At 41.6% G+C, this 21,334-nt stretch overlaps 7 protein-coding genes across 7 annotated transcripts; 1 reads left to right on the plus strand and 6 right to left on the minus strand.

The window, feature by feature from the left end:
- Positions 1 to 520: 520 nt before the first annotated feature.
- On the minus strand, positions 521 to 6,062 carry I206_101391 (uncharacterized protein; the record flags this gene model as incomplete). Its single annotated transcript, XM_019158339.1, has 17 exons — positions 521 to 663; positions 755 to 851; positions 913 to 1,146; positions 1,216 to 1,391; positions 1,451 to 1,549; positions 1,616 to 1,835; positions 1,896 to 2,028; positions 2,085 to 2,359; positions 2,430 to 2,597; positions 2,664 to 3,144; positions 3,226 to 3,470; positions 3,524 to 4,096; positions 4,153 to 4,301; positions 4,367 to 4,552; positions 4,617 to 5,657; positions 5,721 to 5,928; positions 5,991 to 6,062. The coding sequence occupies 17 exons, from the start codon at positions 6,060 to 6,062 to the stop codon at positions 521 to 523; spliced, it is 4,500 nt and encodes a 1,499-aa protein (XP_019008952.1).
- A 460-nt stretch (positions 6,063 to 6,522) lies between these two features.
- On the plus strand, positions 6,523 to 7,036 carry I206_101392 (uncharacterized protein; the record flags this gene model as incomplete). Its single annotated transcript, XM_019158338.1, has 2 exons — positions 6,523 to 6,780; positions 6,854 to 7,036. 2 exons carry the CDS (start codon positions 6,523 to 6,525, stop codon positions 7,034 to 7,036), a joined length of 441 nt encoding a protein of 146 aa, XP_019008951.1.
- A 287-nt stretch (positions 7,037 to 7,323) lies between these two features.
- Positions 7,324 to 8,456, minus strand: I206_101393 (uncharacterized protein; the record flags this gene model as incomplete). Its single annotated transcript, XM_019158337.1, has 6 exons — positions 7,324 to 7,359; positions 7,430 to 7,555; positions 7,645 to 8,045; positions 8,110 to 8,152; positions 8,222 to 8,302; positions 8,373 to 8,456. 6 exons carry the CDS (start codon positions 8,454 to 8,456, stop codon positions 7,324 to 7,326), a joined length of 771 nt encoding a protein of 256 aa, XP_019008950.1.
- Positions 8,457 to 9,081: 625 nt separating this feature from the next.
- On the minus strand, positions 9,082 to 10,077 carry I206_101394 (uncharacterized protein; the record flags this gene model as incomplete). Its single annotated transcript, XM_019158336.1, has 2 exons — positions 9,082 to 9,177; positions 9,244 to 10,077. 2 exons carry the CDS (start codon positions 10,075 to 10,077, stop codon positions 9,082 to 9,084), a joined length of 930 nt encoding a protein of 309 aa, XP_019008949.1.
- A 617-nt stretch (positions 10,078 to 10,694) lies between these two features.
- On the minus strand, positions 10,695 to 11,525 carry I206_101395 (uncharacterized protein; the record flags this gene model as incomplete). Its single annotated transcript, XM_019158335.1, has 1 exon — positions 10,695 to 11,525. The coding sequence occupies one exon, from the start codon at positions 11,523 to 11,525 to the stop codon at positions 10,695 to 10,697; it is 831 nt and encodes a 276-aa protein (XP_019008948.1).
- A 597-nt stretch (positions 11,526 to 12,122) lies between these two features.
- On the minus strand, positions 12,123 to 15,866 carry I206_101396 (uncharacterized protein; the record flags this gene model as incomplete). Its single annotated transcript, XM_019158334.1, has 11 exons — positions 12,123 to 12,362; positions 12,482 to 12,642; positions 12,715 to 13,579; positions 13,637 to 13,957; positions 14,014 to 14,253; positions 14,318 to 14,425; positions 14,497 to 14,592; positions 14,675 to 15,113; positions 15,170 to 15,443; positions 15,510 to 15,569; positions 15,638 to 15,866. The coding sequence occupies 11 exons, from the start codon at positions 15,864 to 15,866 to the stop codon at positions 12,123 to 12,125; spliced, it is 3,033 nt and encodes a 1,010-aa protein (XP_019008947.1).
- Positions 15,867 to 16,187: 321 nt separating this feature from the next.
- Positions 16,188 to 21,154, minus strand: I206_101397 (uncharacterized protein; the record flags this gene model as incomplete). The annotated part of the gene is made up of 5 exons (XM_019158333.1): positions 16,188 to 16,664; positions 16,725 to 16,792; positions 16,854 to 19,406; positions 19,478 to 20,251; positions 20,326 to 21,154. The coding sequence occupies 5 exons, from the start codon at positions 21,152 to 21,154 to the stop codon at positions 16,188 to 16,190; spliced, it is 4,701 nt and encodes a 1,566-aa protein (XP_019008946.1).
- Positions 21,155 to 21,334: the final 180 nt, after the last annotated feature.

Below are 21,334 nucleotides of genomic sequence, written 5' to 3' on the forward strand. Positions count from 1 at the left end.
CCTTTATGTCAAGAAGGCTCGAACGACGTTGTGAAGGCTTGAACGTCATCGTGAAGGCTCGAACGTCATTTTGAAAGAAACATTAGCTAAGCGAACTTACAAAAGCACCAGGTCCTTTGTTTATAATTATGACGAATATCTTACTACGAGGCCTAGACCTGTCGAGCGCAGGAAGTCCTTTGTGTGTATTGTGACGAGTCTCTTATCGATGGAGCCTAGACTTCAGACCTTCGAATGTATGCCAAAGGAGCGAAAATACGATAGCTAAGCGAACAACCTTCTAGGAAAATCGTTTTACTCGCTTGATTGGAGCGAAACGTGAATGGAAATTATCCATTGTGCAAAGTCTTCTAAGCTTACATCTTAAAGGAGGATAAGTCTGTAAGCATGCATGAGATATAATATACAAAAGCCAACAAACAAATAATCATAATCAAAAAGTGCGAATATGCGAAAGAAGCAAGTGAGGGAAAAGCTGAAGGACTATATTTTACGAATGATCTCCCAAATGAGAAGTCTACTATATCTTAATCCTCTCCATGAATCCGAATAAACCTTTCATGTCTACAAATCTCCTTCCGTTCTTATCCAAATATTTATCAGTAACTTGTACCAGTTGACCGAATAACGCTGTATTAGGTAATACTAAAGCTCGTATTTCCTCTGTTTATCACGTTAAAAATCAGTATTCCACCTTGGCTTATTTTTCTCAAGGTTCGAAATCGATCGAATCGAGAATACAGTGAGAACTCACCGAATCTTTGTGATCCTCTAGCGTTTGAGATGGCTTTTTCACCATCAAATAAACTTCGATAATACAATAATTGATTGTACAATTTACTATCGTTATACTGTGTCATCATCATATTAGCTTAATTCCATCGCAGTAACTCCGACCGTTTGATTACTCACCTCCAACCTGACAGTACCTTTACATCCTTCCTTGACTAACCCAAGACATCTCTTTCCATATACACTCATCATTCTTGTCCTTGCCCCACACCCTTCTCCATCACATACAGTCCAACCTAAATAATACCTTGATACATGTGCTCGAATTTGATTTTCCAATTGTACCGAAACTGATGCTGGATGTAAGATAGCTTGACATGCAGAACACGATATACCGACTGGCTGTATATTTGTCTACAATCGTTTATCGGGCTTAGCTGAGCCATTTTGTCATTCGACAATGGAGTCAGATGTTTGACTCACAGATTCATCCATCAGGCCTTGGAAAGTGAATGCGCTTTCACAAGATACACATCGCAGCTGCAACGGCTCGGCATCTTTAAACCTTTCTTTATCCGATATTTGCGACTCGAAGGTGAAGAATTGCTTCTCATCCGATACACTAGGTCCGGAAGATGCGTATCTCGATGGGTCGAGACCTGTGAAGGCACAAATCAGTCATCTTGAAATATGGAAACTCGACCTGGCTTCAACTCACCTAGACACTCTGCCAATCTCGCTCGTTCTGTCCCTTCTATGGTCTCGCACAACCTTAAAACAGGTTGAAGGATCTGTGTATCGAGGTAGAAGTCGTAATCTGGCGTGCCAAATTCAATCAACTCTCAAGTCTAACGCAATGAAAGCTCAAAGCGCATGAACATACCAATCTTGAGCTCCGACCCTTGTCTTCTCAGATCATCAGGATGGAATGCCCTCTCAGCCTGAGCTGTTTTACCCCCTTTTCCGCTTTCGTCCAAACACATAATGTATGGTATGACATCGTGCGCTCTGACGGATGCTCCTTTGCTTTTCATACGCAAAGCGACTTGTACGTGGGGCTGAGATTTCTTATCTGGATAATCTTCTGGGTTTTTACCAAGTCGCTGAAATGACCGTTATTCGTCAGCCTGTATAAATACGCAGAATAGCTCAGGTCTATTTACCTTGAATATTATAAAGTCTTCTAAGGGAATTAAGCCATTCTTCACTGCCTCACCGAGGTTCGTTAGGAGTTCATGTATCTTTTCGACAACAATCTCTGTCGATTCTCCACTCAAAATCTCTTTCAGTACGGCTCTATGAAATCGTTACATCAGCCTCAAGTCAAAGCAACGGTATGGATGATCACGCACGAAGAAGCGTCTTTAGAGACTTTACTGAACTCTCTTCGCTTCATATCCAGACCTTTGACCTCAGTTTTCCTTTCCCCGTTATCCTCAATCTTGACAGCAGCATACTTCTTCTTGTTGAGTAATAAAATCCTCTCAAAGATCGCATCGAGATCAATCTCAAGTAACTTATATCGTTCATTGACTAACTTCTTGAAATCGTTTGCGATCCTGTGTGCTTCTGGAAGAGATGTCACATTGGAATTGACGAATACAGAATCTGTGTCACCGTACACGACCTGAAGTGCGTTATTCAGATCAATATATAGTCATTGTACGGTTCGGTACGCATGTAACACAATCACTTACGTCAAGCTGTAGAGATTCCGCTAACTCTCTCGTATGGGTCAAAATCTCTCGACCTTTGAATGTTGTCAAAGCTGCCAAGGGTCGGGAGGAGAATCTTGATCCGGCAAAACCAAGACAACCATACATAGAATTCGCAGTCAACTTCAACGCTTGTTGTCGAATATCATACTATCGAAGGAATACCATCAGCTTTCGATTTTCCGAGAGATCCGGGAGAAAGGGTTTGGGACTTACCTGTAAGAGTTGAGCTGGTGTAGCGGATTTATTCTTCATCAAGCCTTTGACTTGTCTACGTCTATTGACGAGGGTAGCGATAATTCTAGGTAAGACACCTTGAGAGACATCCGAGGCAGGAACATCTGGAATTTTCTCTTCTGTCTCACCCGAGTCGTCTTCTACTTCCCTTTCGACCGTCGTGAAATCGATGTTGTATTCTTGGATGATAGACGGATAAAGAGAGTTGAAATCCATGACCATGATGTAAGTGTCCCAAAGACCTCTCTTTGGTTCGAATACTAGACCACCAGAATATTTGGCTTTCCCCCTCGCTCCGATCGGTTTCGTCGCTATATCTTCTGTGTCTTCTTCGTCATTCACGACATGTTTTTTGCTCTTGAAGGGGGCTTTATCGGGACAGACGTATTTCAAACGATGGAATTCGTGTAGTAAAATGAATTCATTTCGAACTGCTCTACCTCCATTTAGTGTCAAGTTCCTGTAAAGAATTATTGCGTACAGTCAGCTGGAGCTGATTCCTTAAGTCTGCGGCGAAAGGTATATGAACAAGCTGACTCACCAAGAATTACCAGCCAGATTAGTCAACTGTTTCGTCAAAGGCACCATCTGCACTCTGGCAGCGATAGCCATCTGAAAGAAGGCATCCACCTCGCACAACCTGATAAACTTGACGAGTCTATCTGGAGATGACAGCGTGTGATCGAAGTATGAGTGAGTATCTTCGGGGTCGACATCCTCCCTTTGTATCTTGAGGTGAGTACCACACATCTCAGTCAGAGACCAAGTTGTCGATGAGATCATCCCCTGATCGAAAATGTCATCAGCCAATACTCACGACTGCCTGCTGGACAGCTTACCTTTACAGCGTCACTTGATAGATCCGCTACCAGTCTACCAGCTAGCAATCGATGATTACTACCACCTTTCGAGATGTTGAAACCTTTTCTTCTGAATCGTCCTATTCGAGACCAGTGATCTGCTTTCAGCTCCTTCAGACGATACAGTAGCGCTTCGAACGTATTTCCTAAGAAGTTATGTCCAACAAGTACATCCGGGTCGAACCGTTGAATTGTAGCCAGTAGCGAATTTAACAGAGCTCGTTCAGCCTTGACAGTTTGAAAAGGTGATTTATCAGTTTTACCCCGTTGTTCCAAACCTGGAGGGAACTTCTCTATTGGTCTAATAATGGTATTCAAGGATGAACGCAATTGATCTGGCGGGGTAGGATCTTCAATGTTACATCCCTCCCATGTTCTCGTTGTGGCACATAACAGTTCAGTCTTGTTCTCTCGGTGGTTGACGATTGTTCGAAGTGATATTGACATTATGGTTAAAGGTGGTGTATCTTTCGGAGCAGCATTATCGGTTTCGGAGAAAGGGTTGACAGTCTTCGGGTCCGAGACTGTAAATTCGATCTTGCACCAAGAAGCCTGCTCACATCCATCAGCTTAGTCGGACTATGAAGCTTGCTTGGAAGCTGACGTACAGACTTTGTGCTTAGGGTTGGATTTTCAATTTTCAGCCAACATGGACCCATGATTTTCCTCTTCAATACCAATAATTCGAATGGGGTAGTATTGGTACCGAAGACATGACTAAACGTTTGACCTGTTGTGCCCATCGGTATCTCGGGTTCTAGGAACAGTTGTCTCATCAGTTCTCTCGAAATTTTCTTAATTTATAGCTTAGACTAGACTGACGATCAAATCCATAAGCGACTTTCATCCATTCGCTTTCACCTTTCTCCACAGATTTATCCTCAAATGCATATTTACGTTGAACGTAGGATGCAGCCCATTCTTCTATACCTGCTTTTCTACGTATACTATCAAATTCCGTAAAGACGTCTGTTCGTGAAACATCATCGTCTGTTTCTTGACCTTGCACTATCAAATCATCCATATTATCAGCTTGATCGAAACCACCAATATGGATACCAAGCTGACTCACCAACTCTTTTCGCTCGGGGTTTCACGAATAAATTCCTTTCTATCCCATTTATACTGACACAAGCACTAACGTGTTTACCACTCTGCCTATCTAGCACTTTACCGACAAACAAGACCACACCATCTTGTTCGAAGTGGTCTAACCAGAACATACTTAAACTTCCATCTTCCTCCAAAACGTTCTCAGCCTTAACAGAACTGAAAGAAGCTTTGACTTCTTCTAATTCAGATCCTTTCGTTTGAGGTTGAAGTAATGATTCTTGTATGGCGGACCAATGGGAAGCCCCGTTCAACACTTTGCCATTCCTTGGGGTAGACGTCGAGCTCAAGCGAGGTTTGACGATCTCGATGTTGTCCTCATCGATAGGCTCGGCTTTGACTTTGACCGGATCAGGTTTCAAAACGTTCTTAATTGAATTAGAGTTGATGACTTTCCTCCTCGCCGTTGTAGCCCCATTCAAGTTAGCAGTGGTCGCTGCAAGAGGCTTAATCTTTCTGATTTGCATTTCATCGTCCTCTTCATCTTCATCTATAAGTTCAGGTTTGACCATAATTTCTTCTTCATCTACATCCATTATGAAATCGTTTTCTTGATCATAGTCTTGATGAGAAGGTACAACAGTGATATCACTCATTCTTGGTTTTTTACCCATCACGCCTCTTTTCGCGTCCCATATAGAGGGAGAATTATGATCGTCATCTTCGTCATCCTCTTCTATCCCATATCTTTTTCTACCACTTGAACTGAAGAATGAAGAGTCTGACGATGGGTGTAATCCCTCGGATGAAGGTATGTCGGGCGATGATTTCCGTTTTCTAGCTGCCGTATCATTTGCTGTTGAGGTTACACTAGACAAGAGGGATGCCATGAAATCGTCTTCTTGCATTGCGTTTGGAGCAGGTCTATAAGTCGAGGAAGAAGAGGAAGCTACTGGTCTAGCGTAATCTGAGAAAGCTGATTTAGCTTTAGGTTTATTGGTTTTTGCTAATGGTTTCCCAGCATTCGCCCGTGCTCTCGCTTTTTGCTTCTTCAATAGTCGAGCTACAACATACAAAGTTCAATCAGATCACATGCCGGGAATCAAGTCTGATTTAATTTGCTTACCTTTCCTGAATTCTTCATCTTCACCTTCGAAAGCATCTTCATCCTCACTTTCATCCTCATCTCGACCATTATCCCAATCATCCATACCATTATCAACATATCCTCCATGATCGTCATCTTCTATGAAATCATCTGCGTCCAGTCGATCACCAACAATTGATCGATACTGATCATCCGTAACTTCATCATATAGCTCGGATTCGGATGGCTGTGAAAAGTATGCTCTGTAAGCTGCATTGTCTCTCCTCCGACCAATCCAGCTATACTCACTTTCCATTGACCTAATCTTCCGCCTTTAGCACGCGCCTCTCGAAGGGCTGCTAAACCTTTGGCGGGGGCCATGATTGAAACTTTTCGCCAGCGGCTTGTATTAAATTATGAGAAACCACAGTCACAATGACAAGACGAGGTAATTAAGTGATCGACGCGGTCGTGTGTATGAGCCTATAATATCTTGAGCGAAATCATGAAATTATGAAGCCATGAGATGAACATTGCTTGATACGCGTCGAAAGTAGGGTAATATTAAATGAGGCTGATTCAATCAAAAGACGCGTAACAAAGGCAAACCACGTGGAAATATACATCACGTGATCACTATTGACAGTGTGGTGGAGGTGGTTGGCATCACAATGCTACACTCTACAAGGGGAATTCTAGCATTCTCGAAAGGATATATGTCAAAGACCAAATCATATCTGATCATCAAGAACAGCATTCAACAGACAAGCAGTAATACAAGAGTGCTCACGTGTAATATAATCAACGAGTCAAAGCTCGAATCTGGACTGACACAATCGCCATGTCAAATCCCCTAGATGCACCTTCTTCACCTTCCCCTCAGCCTGAAACTCCTATACCAGAAACAACTGACGATTTATCTCCGTCAACGAACATTGATTCTTCCTCGAAAATACATCAGCCACTAGCTATTGAAGATTCCAAGGAGGCACAATCAAGCATACCACAGAAGGAGGAGGAAGTACACGTCTTAGATCTAGGAGAAGGTAATATAATCAAATTAGATAAATTAGGTCCTATGATAATAAATTCTGACGGCGTAAGCTAGATTTGATCATTTCGTAAAGACGTCAAAGGGATTGAAAATCATACTGATCCTTGGCTCTCAACAGACACTTTCGCGCATACAGAACTGGCAAGACCTTCATCCCATAGAACAAAAACGTACAGTTCGTTTATTAGTGAAGAAACGGAATCTAGTGAGATTAAAAAAATTAGATAAGGAAAATAAAGCAGAAGAAGGAAATGATGAGCCATTGACGGCTCTGAAGGAAGAAGGTAGTCAAGCCCAATGAAGGGGAGGTATTCGACCTGACTTTGATGATAATTTACGAAAATTTGGAATGAAAGCTGTATGTATGCATATGATACCTTCATTGATAATCAAGTATCTATATCTCGTCGTGAAAACACACAACATAGTTGCGTATCTGCATCAAGGCTCGTTCAGTCGTTCAGTATTTAGTGCACAACAACAAGGCTCGACATATATCCACGACACATTGTATGACCACCATATAACATCTTTCAACGCTCCTCTCCGTCACAGGCCGCTTTCCTCTTACTTGTTACAATACGCGGACTACCGCTTGCCCATGATACCGCCTGGACCATGTTCCTGTACATGGTTGAGGTCTCAGTAAAAGGTGTTTCATCTGTACGTGCGAAGTGTAGGTGAAAGTGCTCACCTTGGCATAACAATTCTTACAGAAAGGTTGTCCGTCTTTATCAGATACTCTTGATGGATCTAGGGTAGTCTTACATGACGTACACCGCAAGCAGGCTTTATGCCATTTCGATCCTATCGAGTAGACCTAGACAACGGAAGATTAGACTGCCATAATGCGAATGCGTGTTTTCTCTTTATACACATGAGACTATGATATGCATCCGACCAACTCACCTGTTCAGCAGCATAAACCCTCTTTCCACAACCTTTACACATCTCATCATCCCTTATCCTTTCTCCTACTTTACTTCTAGGACTTTCAGTTTTCTTTAATAAACCTCTATCATCTAAAGCTTTTGACCCTCCAGCATAAGGTATAGATATAGGTCTTGAATCTCTAAAGTTCGGACGAGTGACAGGTATAGAAGGATCAGTAGGTGTAGCTGGTTCTGGAGGTGGTGGTGTACGTGCTCTAGGTGGTGTATAATATTCTCTAGGTGGAGGAAGAGGTGAACGAGGAGATTGAGCTGAAGATGGTAATCTATATGTAGGTGTAGATGGAGTTATAGGAGGTTGAGGTCGCGCAGGTGATGAAGTTGGAGTTATATTTGGTAATACATTTGCATGTCGTAAATCTATCAGTCATTATCAGGTGAGCCATTTCCATCCTCACGACCAAGGCAAAAATAAATTACCAACCTCGAGTACCGAATAATTGAGTGTGACACCTCGAGCAGTAAGGCTGTATAATAACCAACTCAGCTGCGTTCCGACTCACTAAGACTGATGGTCTGACAGATAACACACTCACCTGCGTATCATGCTCGACTAGATTACCAGGATCTAGCCGCTTCCCACATTGTGCGCATTTCAAACATACCTTATGATATATCTTGATTGCATTAAACACCGTTAGCCGTACGTCCAAAATCGACCTGTATGGAAATGCATAAACGCCTCACCTTCCTATGCGGTCCTAAGACTTGTTCGGCATGATAGACCGATAATCCGCAAGTTTCGCATTTAGGTGCACCTCCAAAAGCCATCGTGACGAATTGTCGAAGGAGGGATAGGAGTTATGAGAAATAAGAAGTAAGCTGACGTTATCTAGGTGGCTTTTTGTGGCTTAGCTGATCTTTCGAATGAAGATTGAGTGGTTAATGAGTGTTGAAAAAACATTGAAGTATAAGTTAGATAAAGTGACGCAATGTTGAAATTGATTGTTTACAGGGAATGGATTAACCTGAAACGCGTCGTGATCATATGACGCGCAGCCAGAGGAGAACATTATTCAATAGAATGCGGTACGAGTGGCAAAATCAGCCTTTGCAGGTAGAATTGTGTGTGAGGAGCAAAGCCACTCAATGTGCACTTCCATAGAGTCAGGAGTTATGTATATTACAGAATCATGGTATAGAACAAGTATACTATACTCCCTGCATTGCAGATGAGACATCAAGATAACGATCCACTCCATTCATGACACAAGATATATACAGCTACATATATTTACAGCACGCACACAAGGAACCTGCCCTTCCGGTACAATCAACTCATAGTTTTTTTCCTAGCTGACTCAATTTGTTTCAAATCCACTCCCCTCATCGTGTATATTATGTACAGCAGGCTGAAAAACGAAACGAAACAAGGTGGAATCTTCGGCGTTTACCTTCAAAAAGAAGGAGAATCGATAAAATTGTGGCCTTTTACGGGCTGATGATCGTAGACAGATCCATTTTCCGACTCTGTGTAGCTGACATTGTACTCCTGTATGTTTGAGCGACAAGTTAGGTCTAACGTTTACTTTCGGTTGCAGGGGAAAATAAAACATACCTGTTCAGTGGCGGTCACGTCTACCAAGGGTTCCATCATACAACCGAATGAAGTCTTCTCCTGATCAGTCATGACCACGTATGAATACCGATTATCACTTTTATCACGAATCATAGTATCAAGTGTCATATCAGTGAACATATTCCCTAGTATATTATCATCAAGGCTTTTTGAAAATTTGCTCATCTCTTCAATCTTTGCGTTCCTGGTTCCGTCTGAGCGATAATCAGGTCTGAGTATACAATGAGTAGAAAACTTGCTACCTTGGTAAAGATTGGAAAACATATCATTTTGGTTATCCGTACTAATCACGAAGACACCTTGGATACGAGGTTTTCCCAGCTTGGATTTGAGGTTGAAAAGAGTATCTCGACTTCTTTGGGGCAGTCGTATAGTGTCAATAAGTCCAGCGGTCGAACTTTCACGACCATAATGTTCGTTGTTATTTCTCATCCACCTATTGACCTCGACCTCAGCTTTCCCAGGGAAAGTGTCCCATGCAGTTTGTGCCGTCCCTTTGCGGGAAGACGAAGGTAAAGTATTTTGAATTTCTCGCCACTGGTCGTGCATTGGTCCTTCCAAGGTCATAGCGAGCTCTTCCATCAGATCTTGGTGTTCGTAATATCGGGGATACCCATACGTGACCGAATTGTTAGCACCGGAATAATCAATTGAAGGACAATAAAAGATAGTCGAACAATCTCTTGAGCCCTGATATCGAGGAGATGGGCTGGCGATCGTGGAAACATTAAGGTGTGGCTGGTTTGAGGAGTGTCCACGATGAGGCTGATGTTTGTCCTTACGAGAGCGCTGGCAAGACCTTACCAATGGCATGTTGGCAGTGCTCTATTTGTTGGTGGCAAATTATGAGAATCCCTCGTGAAAAAGATGGAGTCAAAAAGGTAAAATAAGCCCTTCCAATTGACCCTCTTATATCTGCCTTAAGTACTCTTCCTCAAGCTCCCACAGAGACAGATTGAGATAGACTGATATACGTCAGGTATTCCACTCCTTTGTAGACAGAAGGCCACAAGGCAAAAAGGAAACTCGTCCAAACAAAAACCTGCTAGATGAGGTCACACTATAAGTAGTATCGGCAGTGCCGTTACGCCTAATCCTTTCACCGAAGAAGCTGTTCTGTTTGTCTATTTTTCTCAAGACAGAATTCATACGTACCTTTGACTCGAAAGTCTAGGCAAGACCTATGACAATCCGACCCGGCAATCCCGCCGAATTATCGAGTGTACTACAGCATATCGTCAGTGCTCACTGTGGCTTTGATATGCGTAAGCCGCAACGCTTCCGAGCTGACGACAAAGCATAACGTGAACTTTTCAATGACTATCTCGAACGAACTAATTACATCGCTCATATATGTACAAAACGTGTATGAAAATTGTATATGTTGTATAAGCATTCCCTCATAAAACCGCCCTCTCTCTATAGCTTCATCAATTATCAGGCAAGGTCTTGGAGATACAATCGAAAATGTCTTTCTCCCCTTGAGTTGACATGACCACATAACCGATTTTACTACCCCTGTCATTTGTGGAATGCTTGATCATGTCATCAATTGTGCTATCGTCGAACTTCGAAGAGGGTTGCCAAGCGCGAATCGAGCTTTCGAGTTCTTTAACGAAATCTTTCGTTCTGCTCGCCCAGGTGGTCTTTTCCGCGTCGGGCAAAGAAGGATTCTCGATATACTCTGTAGCTATAGACTTTCCTTTGCTAATCTGCTCTTTTAGGGAGCCTAGGTATCTCGTGTCTAAAATAAGCAAACTATTGAGTTTGTCTTCACGCAATTCTTCGTGGATGGCGTTCAAAATTTTAGCGTGCTTATGCGATACTTCGACAACCTCCACGTTATTCCATTGTTCTGGAGCTGAGGAATATGCAGTACCAAGTTTCGGATCTGAAGCATCTTCCAGGTGCTTGACGAATTTTTCGTTTATGGATGTATAGGAATTGTTGGATAACTGTTCCGAAAGTTTTTTATCACCGAAGTATGAACTGAGGGTTTTCGACAAGAGCTCCTCTGTCTCATGTTCCAAAATTTGTTTGATTGAAGTCTCAATGTCCTCACAGATGTCCTTATGTGAAGGGTATTTAGGGTATCTCATTACTGTAGAAATGTTGTTCTTGTTGTATATTTTCGCACAGTAAAAGATCTGACTATTTTCCTTTTTACCACCATAAGATCCCTCAAACTGATCAACGACACTTGAGGTACGCTGATTACTACTTCTGCTCCCAGTCCATCGACGGAATCGAGATGATGGCATAGTGCTGGGTTATAGAAAGATGAGGAGAGATTGTTTTGGTATTCAATGAACAATTGCAAAATGATGTTCTGAATTGGAATCGAGCATCATAACAATAGCCTTACAGATTCCCCTTTTTTATTTCTTAGCATAATCGTTATCTTGCAATCTCTCTTGATCACTTATCGCAATTCGAGTCAGCTTTGAAATTCCGTCAAATGTTTCATTCTTTGCTTTGCTTTGTCTGGGAATCAAACTCGGTCCGACTTTGTTCTTATCACCTTTCAGTCTAGGGTTGACTAATAATGGCAATTTTTTCCTTCAATCTTGCCTTCTAGTAAATGGAAGCGCACGAGTTTGGAAAATATCCAAATCACATCCAAAAGTTGGCACGTTTGCCAGACTCGCCAGGAAAATCTTTTTTTGTTCCAAATTGCGCAACATTTATCTAAATGTTTTTCCGACGACTTCGGACTGGACCTTCGTATCTGCTTTGCTGTTGAAAAAATGCAGCATTACCGAGGCGAATGGAGACTTTTCAAAAGCCCATGATTCGAATGATCACAACTTTTGGTCACGATTGACGATCAATCACAATATGCTATGCATTTTATCTATTTAATACCATTTATTCCTCAATTCTTTCCTTCTCACAGCAGGTCCAGCCACTAATATACCTGCACTTAAAGCACCAAGAGTCAGAAGCAATTGAGCTTTGTTGAAATTATCTGATAAAATATCAAATGTTCCTGAAGGAGTTATTCCTCTCGTCAAAAATAAGTCTAAGCCATATGCGAAGAGGAGGGAGGTTGATTCGACCAATGCAGCAGATGTAAGTAGGTGTTTCGCGCCCAGTACCTGTGCGACATTTCAGACTGATCAGCGTCACGCGTTCATGATGAGAGCGGCGGGATAGGCAGGTAGCCCGAGTGGGAGGAGCAGTAAGAAGGGGTTTTGCGCAATGAGAAAACACTTACTTCGTATTTGTGGGATATTACCTTTTTTGGATCAATAGGTACCATAGCTTCATAAGGGATTAACATCTCTTCTTTATCTCTAGATGACGGTTTTCCGATTGGTCGTCTTGGATCAAGCAATCTTCTATGTATAGTAGCTATTTGATTTTTACCATTTACGACTATGCCAGGACATCAAATCATCAGGTCCTTTCTAGATGATCAAAAAGGAGAAAGGTTATTGAAGAACTCACCAATGACTTCTTTAGTAGTTATTCCAGCTTTGGAAGTTGTAAAACCCAATGCTTTGACTTCTGTAGGCAAAATAAAAGTTTGAGTGATAGCATTTATTGAAATATTCTCAAAAGTCGATTGAGATGGAGTTACACCTTTTTTAAGTGTATCTTCAAATAATTCCGTACTTGAGATCTTCCAACCTCTTTCATCTAACCAAGCGAAAACCAGCCAATTTTCAACCATACCAATTTTGATTCCTCCTCGAGCAATTACACCTTCAATTTCAGTTTCGTATACAATTTTACCATTTGTAGAATCGATCACGTAAATTTTTCCTGTGCCGCTTGGAGAGCTACTTGAAGCGACTCCTTTGACAGAAGGAATGAAAGTGGATATAGCTTGGAGATGAGGATTCAAGTATTTATATAACGTTGATTTATCTCCCAAGACTCTCCCAAATGATGCTACCGCGTCAAATACCACTGATTTCGTTTCTAATACGATCTCACCTTCAGCAAAAGGATGTTGCCATACTGCTTCACCTTTAAATCCAGTGCCTTCTTTAGCGGCAGAAGGGATAAATCCTCGAAGAAGCGTACCATCAATGGACTTGCTTTGTGTGGTATAGAACAATTTATCGGATATTTCCTCAATTCCAGCCGCAACTTTCTTGCAAGGGGGGAAAATGTGTAATGCATTGGTAGAATCGATGACTGCTAAGACTGTAGCTTTGGTTCCGCAATTCTCGAAAGGCAGTGGGAAAGCGTTTTGATATTTGCCCTCGAAGAGGTTCTTGCCTAGTGGCAGGTGGTTGACGGGATCTACTTCGCCGGAAATCAAACCCGTAAAGGCGTCGAGGTGATATGCGACGGTAGTAACAGCCTAGTGCAGATAATTTGGTCAGTGCCCCGCAGAAGACCACGGAAAGGAGTAGCTCACATCTCCAACAGTCTTGGTAGCTAAGATGGCCAGCATAGGTTCTCGTCCACCTTCGCCATCTCTTACGTTCCAAATATCCTCAATTTTGATCTCTGACCCACTTGAGCTGGTCAATCCGAGATTTCTGGACCAAAGAGTTGCTCCGCTGGACGAATCAAGAGCGAACAATTTACCTTTCGCAGTGGCTGCTATGAGTAATTTCTGGAAACCAAATTGGTCTCGATGAAGATGGGTGGAATTGAGTGGAGTCACACGCAGAGCAGATGTATACGAGGCTGATGTGAACCGTTTGGCGAATCGAATCACATATTTTGGAAAGTCCTAACAGGTATGTTGGTCATCTTTCGGTGCAGGGAATGACTATACATGTTACTCACTTTCAGTTCCGCCAAATGCCTCGATAATCTTCCAAAGAAGCTCTCCTCAGCAAGTACCTCCCGCACCTCTTCAGTCTCTGGTTCGCCCAGATCAACGAATCGTGCGGCCTTGATATCTGCCAAAGATTCTTCTCTCACCCAACCTGGATTATCGAGTTCCATCTTTTGTATGGCACCGCTTGATGTGGTCAGAATCAGTGTAGGGAGCTGCTTATCATTCAATATGGGTGATCCTGCGGCCTAAGACAACTTTGTGTCAGCTATGTACTATGGTGCGTTGCCGACAGCCAATCGAACAGCTTACATGCAGGAAAGTACCGTGTGAAACGGTATCATACGGGAATGTGAAGCCTGAGGATATAACATCTTTTGATGAGACATCGGCAATGTTGATGGTTTGTGATACGCCGACCTAATGATAAGTTACACTCGTTAGCCATGTCTACCCTACCACCATACATGACCACACTTTGTAGAACTCACTGCCATGTTGAATGACCAGTATACTCTGTTCAAAATGACGCCTTTCTTAGTCTCAATTCCAGAGTAGATGGATTCAGACCTTTCCGAAGATGTAGCCTACAGAAATGGGCAAAGTCAGTGAGAAAATTCTCGAGTGTATTGTATTGGGTATTGGATGAAAACGCTTGAGAATACTTACAGAAAGCTCGAATTCCGTAATCTTCTCTCGTTTATGAATATTGATCACATCAACCGCACCATCACTTCTCTTACCCAAAATAATACCTTTATTCCTCGTTCCAACATCGATTATTTCAATATAAACTTTTCCTTTTCCAGGTAAAAGATCTTTAATTTCTTTACTTATTAATCCATTTTCATTAACTGTTATTATTCTAATTCTACCATGTTCTATCCAAATTACAAATGCTTCTCCAGATTTTGATAACGAAGGTGAAATTAAAGCTTGTTCAGGTAATTTAATAATAGATGGTATTTGACCTAAATCATTTTTAGGTATAGGAAGTTCTAAATCTAAAGTTGTAGTTAATAAAGTCTGTGAAGCAATTGAATTTTGAATTCCCAATACATGTATTGATGATCCACTCCAGACTAATTGTTTGAATAATATAGTTGACCTGATAGTCAATTATAAGTCAATACTGTTATATTGTGTTTTGAAAGAAATACTTACCCTGATCCTGGTACTTCTGTAGCCCATAATTGACCACCATTATCCAATCTCAATTTGGTAATTCTCTTCCCATCACTTAAAATAACAACACTTTCACTTTCTCCAGCGTTCTGTGAAGAAATAAAAGATACATCCGTACCAAGATGTACAGGTGTAGTTAGAATACCTCCGGATTGATTATTAGGTATAAGTGGTTTTTCCCAAATTAAAGAACCCGTTTGAAGAGAAAATAAACGGGCTGTTGATCCACCCGGTCCAGAGAGTAATAGAATATCTAAGCGAGATAATTGACATAAGCTATTATCTCAATTGGTGAGCCAATATGATATGAAAAGCTTACTATCATCTTTGACATGGAATGAAACTACTGGATCTGTATCCTCAAATTGCTGCCTCCATACTATTTAATCAAAATCAGCTTGACCAAAAAAGTAGTAAGTCAAACTTTCGATCAAATTTGAATCTCACCTATATCTCCATTCTCCGAATTCAAAACAGCCAGTATATTTCTCTTAGTTAGACTGATTATCCTATTTGATTCAACGAATAAAGGAGGGGTAGGTTCAAGTAACGGTTCACCAATTAAAGGAAGATACCAATCTACTATTCCTGCCAAATCCGCTTGAAGAGCTAAAGTAGGACTCAGCAATCCAATGCAGAGTAGGAAAAGGCTGAATAGCCATGATGAGACTTTCATCTCGAGTTGATCTTTCCAAATAAGCAAGTCAATGATACAACGACTTTGACTTTGAATTCAGAGGTCAATTTGGGTATTATTGAGATTCTGTTGGTGTCACGAAGGACACCGAGGTGGAGGATCACGTGGCAAATCAATTCAACCTGAAATCTGAATGATTTCGAAACATCAAATCGTTCAATATGTTGATTTGCTTACTTGTTAGTCAATCCCATCCAGTAAAGGCCATGCAAAACACCTATATGAACTTATAAACCCGTGCATAACCATTGATGAATCGACAAGACAAAAAATCTATAGAAACGTTTAAAAAAACATAAATTATACTCTCGGTATTTCAGGCGGAGCAATATTTTGACCACTTCCAAAATCTCTACCTAAACTTTGTTCTTCACCTTCTCCTTCTCTTGCATTATGACCTTGTGCAGTCCAATCTCTTTGAGTTTTACTTTGTTTTCGTTTTGATGGTGATAATGGACTATTCAGATCTTCTTTACCTTTTTCTGAACCTCTTCTTGAAGGTGATAAAAATCCAACTGATTTATGTGGTGATTCTGATACTCCACCTCCGCCTGAATGATGAGTTGAATCTGTACCTGCTCTTTTCCTTGAAATTGATAATATTGATCCTGCTCTTTCACGTATTTTTGCCATTGATCCTCCTCCTCCTTTTGGTGCACCAAAAGGTTCTGAGATCGAAACTTTATTGTTATTTGATCCAGAAGACATTTTAGGTATTAACCTATATCGATTTGAATTTTGTGAATGTTGTGATAATCTAGATTGCATTCTTTGGATCTGTGAAAAAGCTCAATATTAATTAAATTACTCGAATGGAACGGTGAAATATACACTTACAGCTACTCCACCTTCTTCCATTGTGAAGCCATAACCACGCGAAGGTTCTTGCGATAAACCAGTCGACACTGTAAATAGGCATCAGTCAGTATGGATGCTCATATTTCACGAGAAAAATGCTCAACTCACTATCGACAGCTGATCCTCTAGCCTGCGGATGTCCACCGAACCTATTAGATTGGAAAGAGTTCCTTGCATTCCTTTCGTAGCTCGGTCTACCTTGCGTGCCGTGTTCTACATCTTGTCCAAATTCTTGCAGTTCATGAGGCGGGACATTAGAATTAAGCCTTTGTAACCTTATATCTTCATTCTCTTCTTGACCTTGAGGTCTACCGTAAGAGTTATCCTCATCTTCTTTGTTGTCCTTTTCACCTAATTTACCACCTAGCAAGGGATGTGTGTTAGGGTCGACGTGCGGGTTATATTTTCTGACCAATCTCATCTTGGCAATGTCGTCACCGAAAGCATTTTGGTCTAGATACCTGAGAATGTATCTCGGTAATAGGGAAATAACCAGAACGAAGGGCCAACCAAACCAGAATGCCGCAGATCGGAAAAGGAAGACATCATTACCGTATACACCGGTGTAGAACGAAGATGGTGGGATAATCGAGTAGATAGCAGTGAAAAGCCAGATGAGAACCGGACCAAATAGGATACCAAAGTATGTCCAGCCTGTCCAAGAATCGATGTTGAGTCCAGTGAACAAGTTTGCCACCATGACGGCCCCCATTACCATTGTAGTCGACATCTCGTAAATGTAAACATCGTATCCGTCTCCTCTAGCCGAAGTGGTGATGTAGGTATAATGGATGAAGAAGTAGATAACCGCAGTTTGGAAGAACCCTTCGAATAGATAATAACAGAAAATCTTGATTCCGAAATAAGCACCTTCTCTACCCTTTTTGTACAATTCTGGAAGGGCCATGAGGGTTTCATCATCGATGTCCTTATCGAATAAACCGATAGCGAGTACGGGCATGATCGTCCAGAAAACGTTCCAGAACAGCAAATACACATAGGCAAAGACATATGTTGTCGACCAGCCACAGAAAACCATGTACCAGAATAGCACTCCGATACCAATGATGTTCTTGTAGAAGAAGTTCAAGATCATAGAGGAATTTCGGTAATAAGACCAGTGACCATGTACGAATAACAATCTCTTCAGATATCGGAATTGAGCGATGGCGTAATCTGATGAGTTAACGGCTTGAAGACCTTCTTCACCTGATATTCCGATTCCGACATCGGCAGCTTGAATCATACTAACATCGTTGGCTCCATCTCCGATCGCCAAGCACATCACCCCTAGATTATCCTTGATGAGGTGAACAATTTGAGCCTTCTGAAGTGGTGATACTCGACAACAGATGACGGTGTTACATTGAGTTGATAAAGCCAAAAGTAGATCCTCGGTCTCTGGATCTTCGAAACAATGAGCAAGGGCATGACCATCGATGACCAAAGAGAAACCTCCAGGTCGGGTACCGTTATCATGTCCGACTAGCGATCGAACACCGGTATTAACCCGAGCAAGATGGGGAGCTTCATGAGAAGGCCTTGAGGTACTAGCCCTGGATATCGTTCGTGTGACATCGTTTCCTCCAAAGAACCCGTCTAGCGCTTCTCGAATTTGGTCTTGAATCGAATGTCTGCCTTCTCGAACAACAATCAAGTTGGAATCTTGCGTCAAAAGGTTGGTTGTATAGCCAATAGCTACTGCAGTTTCTAACTTATCACCAGTTGCAACCCAAACTTTTATGCCGGCTCTCTTCAGATCAGTGATCGTTTCGGGTACACCATCTTGCAGTTTGTCCTCAATAGCAGTCGCACCGAGGAGGACAAGACCCTGTTCTATCCTGGATGAGACATCTTCTACCTGTTGTTCCCTGTCTTGCAGGGCTACGGTTGCGTTGTGATAATCTTTTGCCCAAGTTTCATACTCTTTGTCGCCTAAAACTCGATACGCCAGACAGAGGGTACGTAAACCTTCAGAAGCGAAGTATTGCAAGTCTTGGTCGGTTTTCTGCCTCAACTCTTTCTGCGAATTGTCTTTCGACAATCGTTCAAAGATCACATTATCGGCACCCTTAACGAGAAGGAATATTCTACCATCTTCATCCAATTTTCTAAGTATGACCGACATTCTCTTTCTAGCAGAGTTGAATTCGAGAACATGTAACAGTTCGTATTCGTCTGGATTATCAGAGAATGGAGTTGACATTTTCAAGACGTTATGATCTCGGCCTCTGAAAACGAATCCAACGTCGGCAGCCGATTGTACAAGGGCAGCTTCATCAGGGGATTGCGCCTTGTATTCAATGACTCCAGGTTCCGGCTCGGCGGCAAGTACGGTGTGACAAAGACCCAGTACGGCGAAGAAACCATGGAGGACTCTTGATTGTTCGGTATCGTGAGCTGCGAGATCTTTGTCCAATTCATCGTCGTGGAAAGTAGCGAGGACTTCTTTAGGTAAAGCGACTTTGACGTCATCTGCCTTTTCACCTCCGTCTTGGGCGGTATCATCTGTGTCACTCGAAGCGGGAGATGTTTGTTTGACGTGTGGTTCGCTATGCAAATGAGTGAGAGTAGGATGAGAAGGGGGCTTGCCATCTCCAGTATATATTTTACCACCAACAGAGCATTGTCGGAAGATCATCGCATTCTGGGTTAGAGTACCTGCAATATGAAAAACATTAAATCTGACATTGCGCGCTCGGAGATAGGAACTACAGATACACTGGACTCACCAGTTTTATCCGAAAAGATATACTGAATTTGACCCAAATCGTCAGACAGATTCCAACTTCGAGCAGTAGTTCTGGTGACAACACCATTCTTGATATATTTGATATTTCTATCCCAGTAGATAAACGCCGCTTGAACCGTTCTAACAAATTCGATGGAGATGTACAGCGAGATGGGCACAATGTTCTGGAAAGTAATAAATGCGTTAAGGAAAGTGATTATACCATTGACGTTGGGATTGTCACCAGAAGTGTCCGCATATAACATCCAATAAGCTTGTTCTTTATTCCAATTAACCTCATTTACATGATCTACGATTGCACAAACCATAGCAATCAATGCTAAAAGGAACAAATTCAACAAGACTTGAGGATTCATCTGTCTCTCTACTTTGGATCGCTTCGATGGAGTTCGACCGGCGTTTTGGATGATCTTGGTATCGGCTCCAGTGAAAATCACTATTCCGATAACCCAAGCTGTGTTTTTTAATATACAACCTCTGAGGAGCGTAGTTTCCAGTGTACAAGGGTGAATTGGATGTTGACCTTCTTCATCCACTTCTTCCATATTGACCACCGCACCATTCAGTCTGAACATATTCACTTCAGGAGCATCGAGATCGATACGAACATGAGCATGCGCGCAAGCTTCGGCGGAGTCAAGATGTGAAAGACCGGGGACACCGTTTCTTGATTTCAAATTTGTCTCTCCGTCAAGATTCTTGGTCTCGATATAGGCTACGTCTTCTTCTTCGGAAGTGGAACAGATGAGGATGTCTAAAGGCAGATACGGTTAGTTTTACAGCCAGGAATTAGGCGATGAGATGAAGATCTGTAACATAGACACTCACCTGCTGGGAACTGTTCACCGTCATATATTTTAACGAAATCACCGACTTTAACATCTTCCCAGATCGTTCTATGCCAACCTAATTCATTTGGCGCATCGGCAGCTTCTTCGTCGTCTTGCCAATTAGATACCTGACTCCTCATCCTACTTAATCCATTATCTTGACCTCTAGGTTCAGCTACAGGAGGAGCTTCATTAGCTTGAGCAGTCTCTCGATTCTCCTCTAACAAAGCTGCTTTTTTAGCTTTTCTAGATTTCAACTTGGGCAAAGGTATAGCAGGTACGAAAGTTTTCTCTTTAGGTTTCATAGGATTCTTATTTTCGTAATCCTGTCCTCCAAGAGTGTGAACGATTGAATGATTTACTCTATGATCAGCTTGATGTCGTTTTATATCTTCGTATCCATCTTTAACAGCTGTTATCGCCAATACAATGATAAGAGGTAAGATTACTAAACCTGGTGAAATAGTTGAGAATTTAGGGAAGAATTGTAAAATGTTAATTGCTGCAAAGAAGATATTTGCAACTCTTCTGAATTGTTCAAATAGATTTCTAGGTAAGAAAGTTATGATAGTATATTTAGAAGTGACATTTTGATTTGAAGGATATTTTTTATTTTTTAATAAACGACCTTTTTTATCATAAAAATCTGGTGGTAATTCTTCATTGATATATATCGATCTTGAAGTTAATGTTTTTTTACCAGTATGAAATAATCTTGCTGGATTTAGCTTAGACATTGGTCTAGCTATATTACGTCTATACCATGATGGTTTATGTTTTTTCGATCTAGGTACTAACGGTGTCTTTGATGTTGATGTAGTTGCCATATCGAAATGTCGATTTGTTGGCGAGGCTTAAAGCCAAGCCGTTGAGAGGAAGGAGGATTTATAAGAAAGGTAAACAAGACGGCCTAGGAAGTTTTGATATCGATCGTTAAGATTTTCTTTCTACTAGCATTCGATTATAAAGTGATTATAATGTATATAAGATATGTATACAGCGAGTTG

This window comes from Kwoniella pini, chromosome 2 (assembly GCF_000512605.2).
Source record: "Kwoniella pini CBS 10737 chromosome 2, complete sequence".
NCBI lineage: Eukaryota > Fungi > Basidiomycota > Tremellomycetes > Tremellales > Cryptococcaceae > Kwoniella > Kwoniella pini.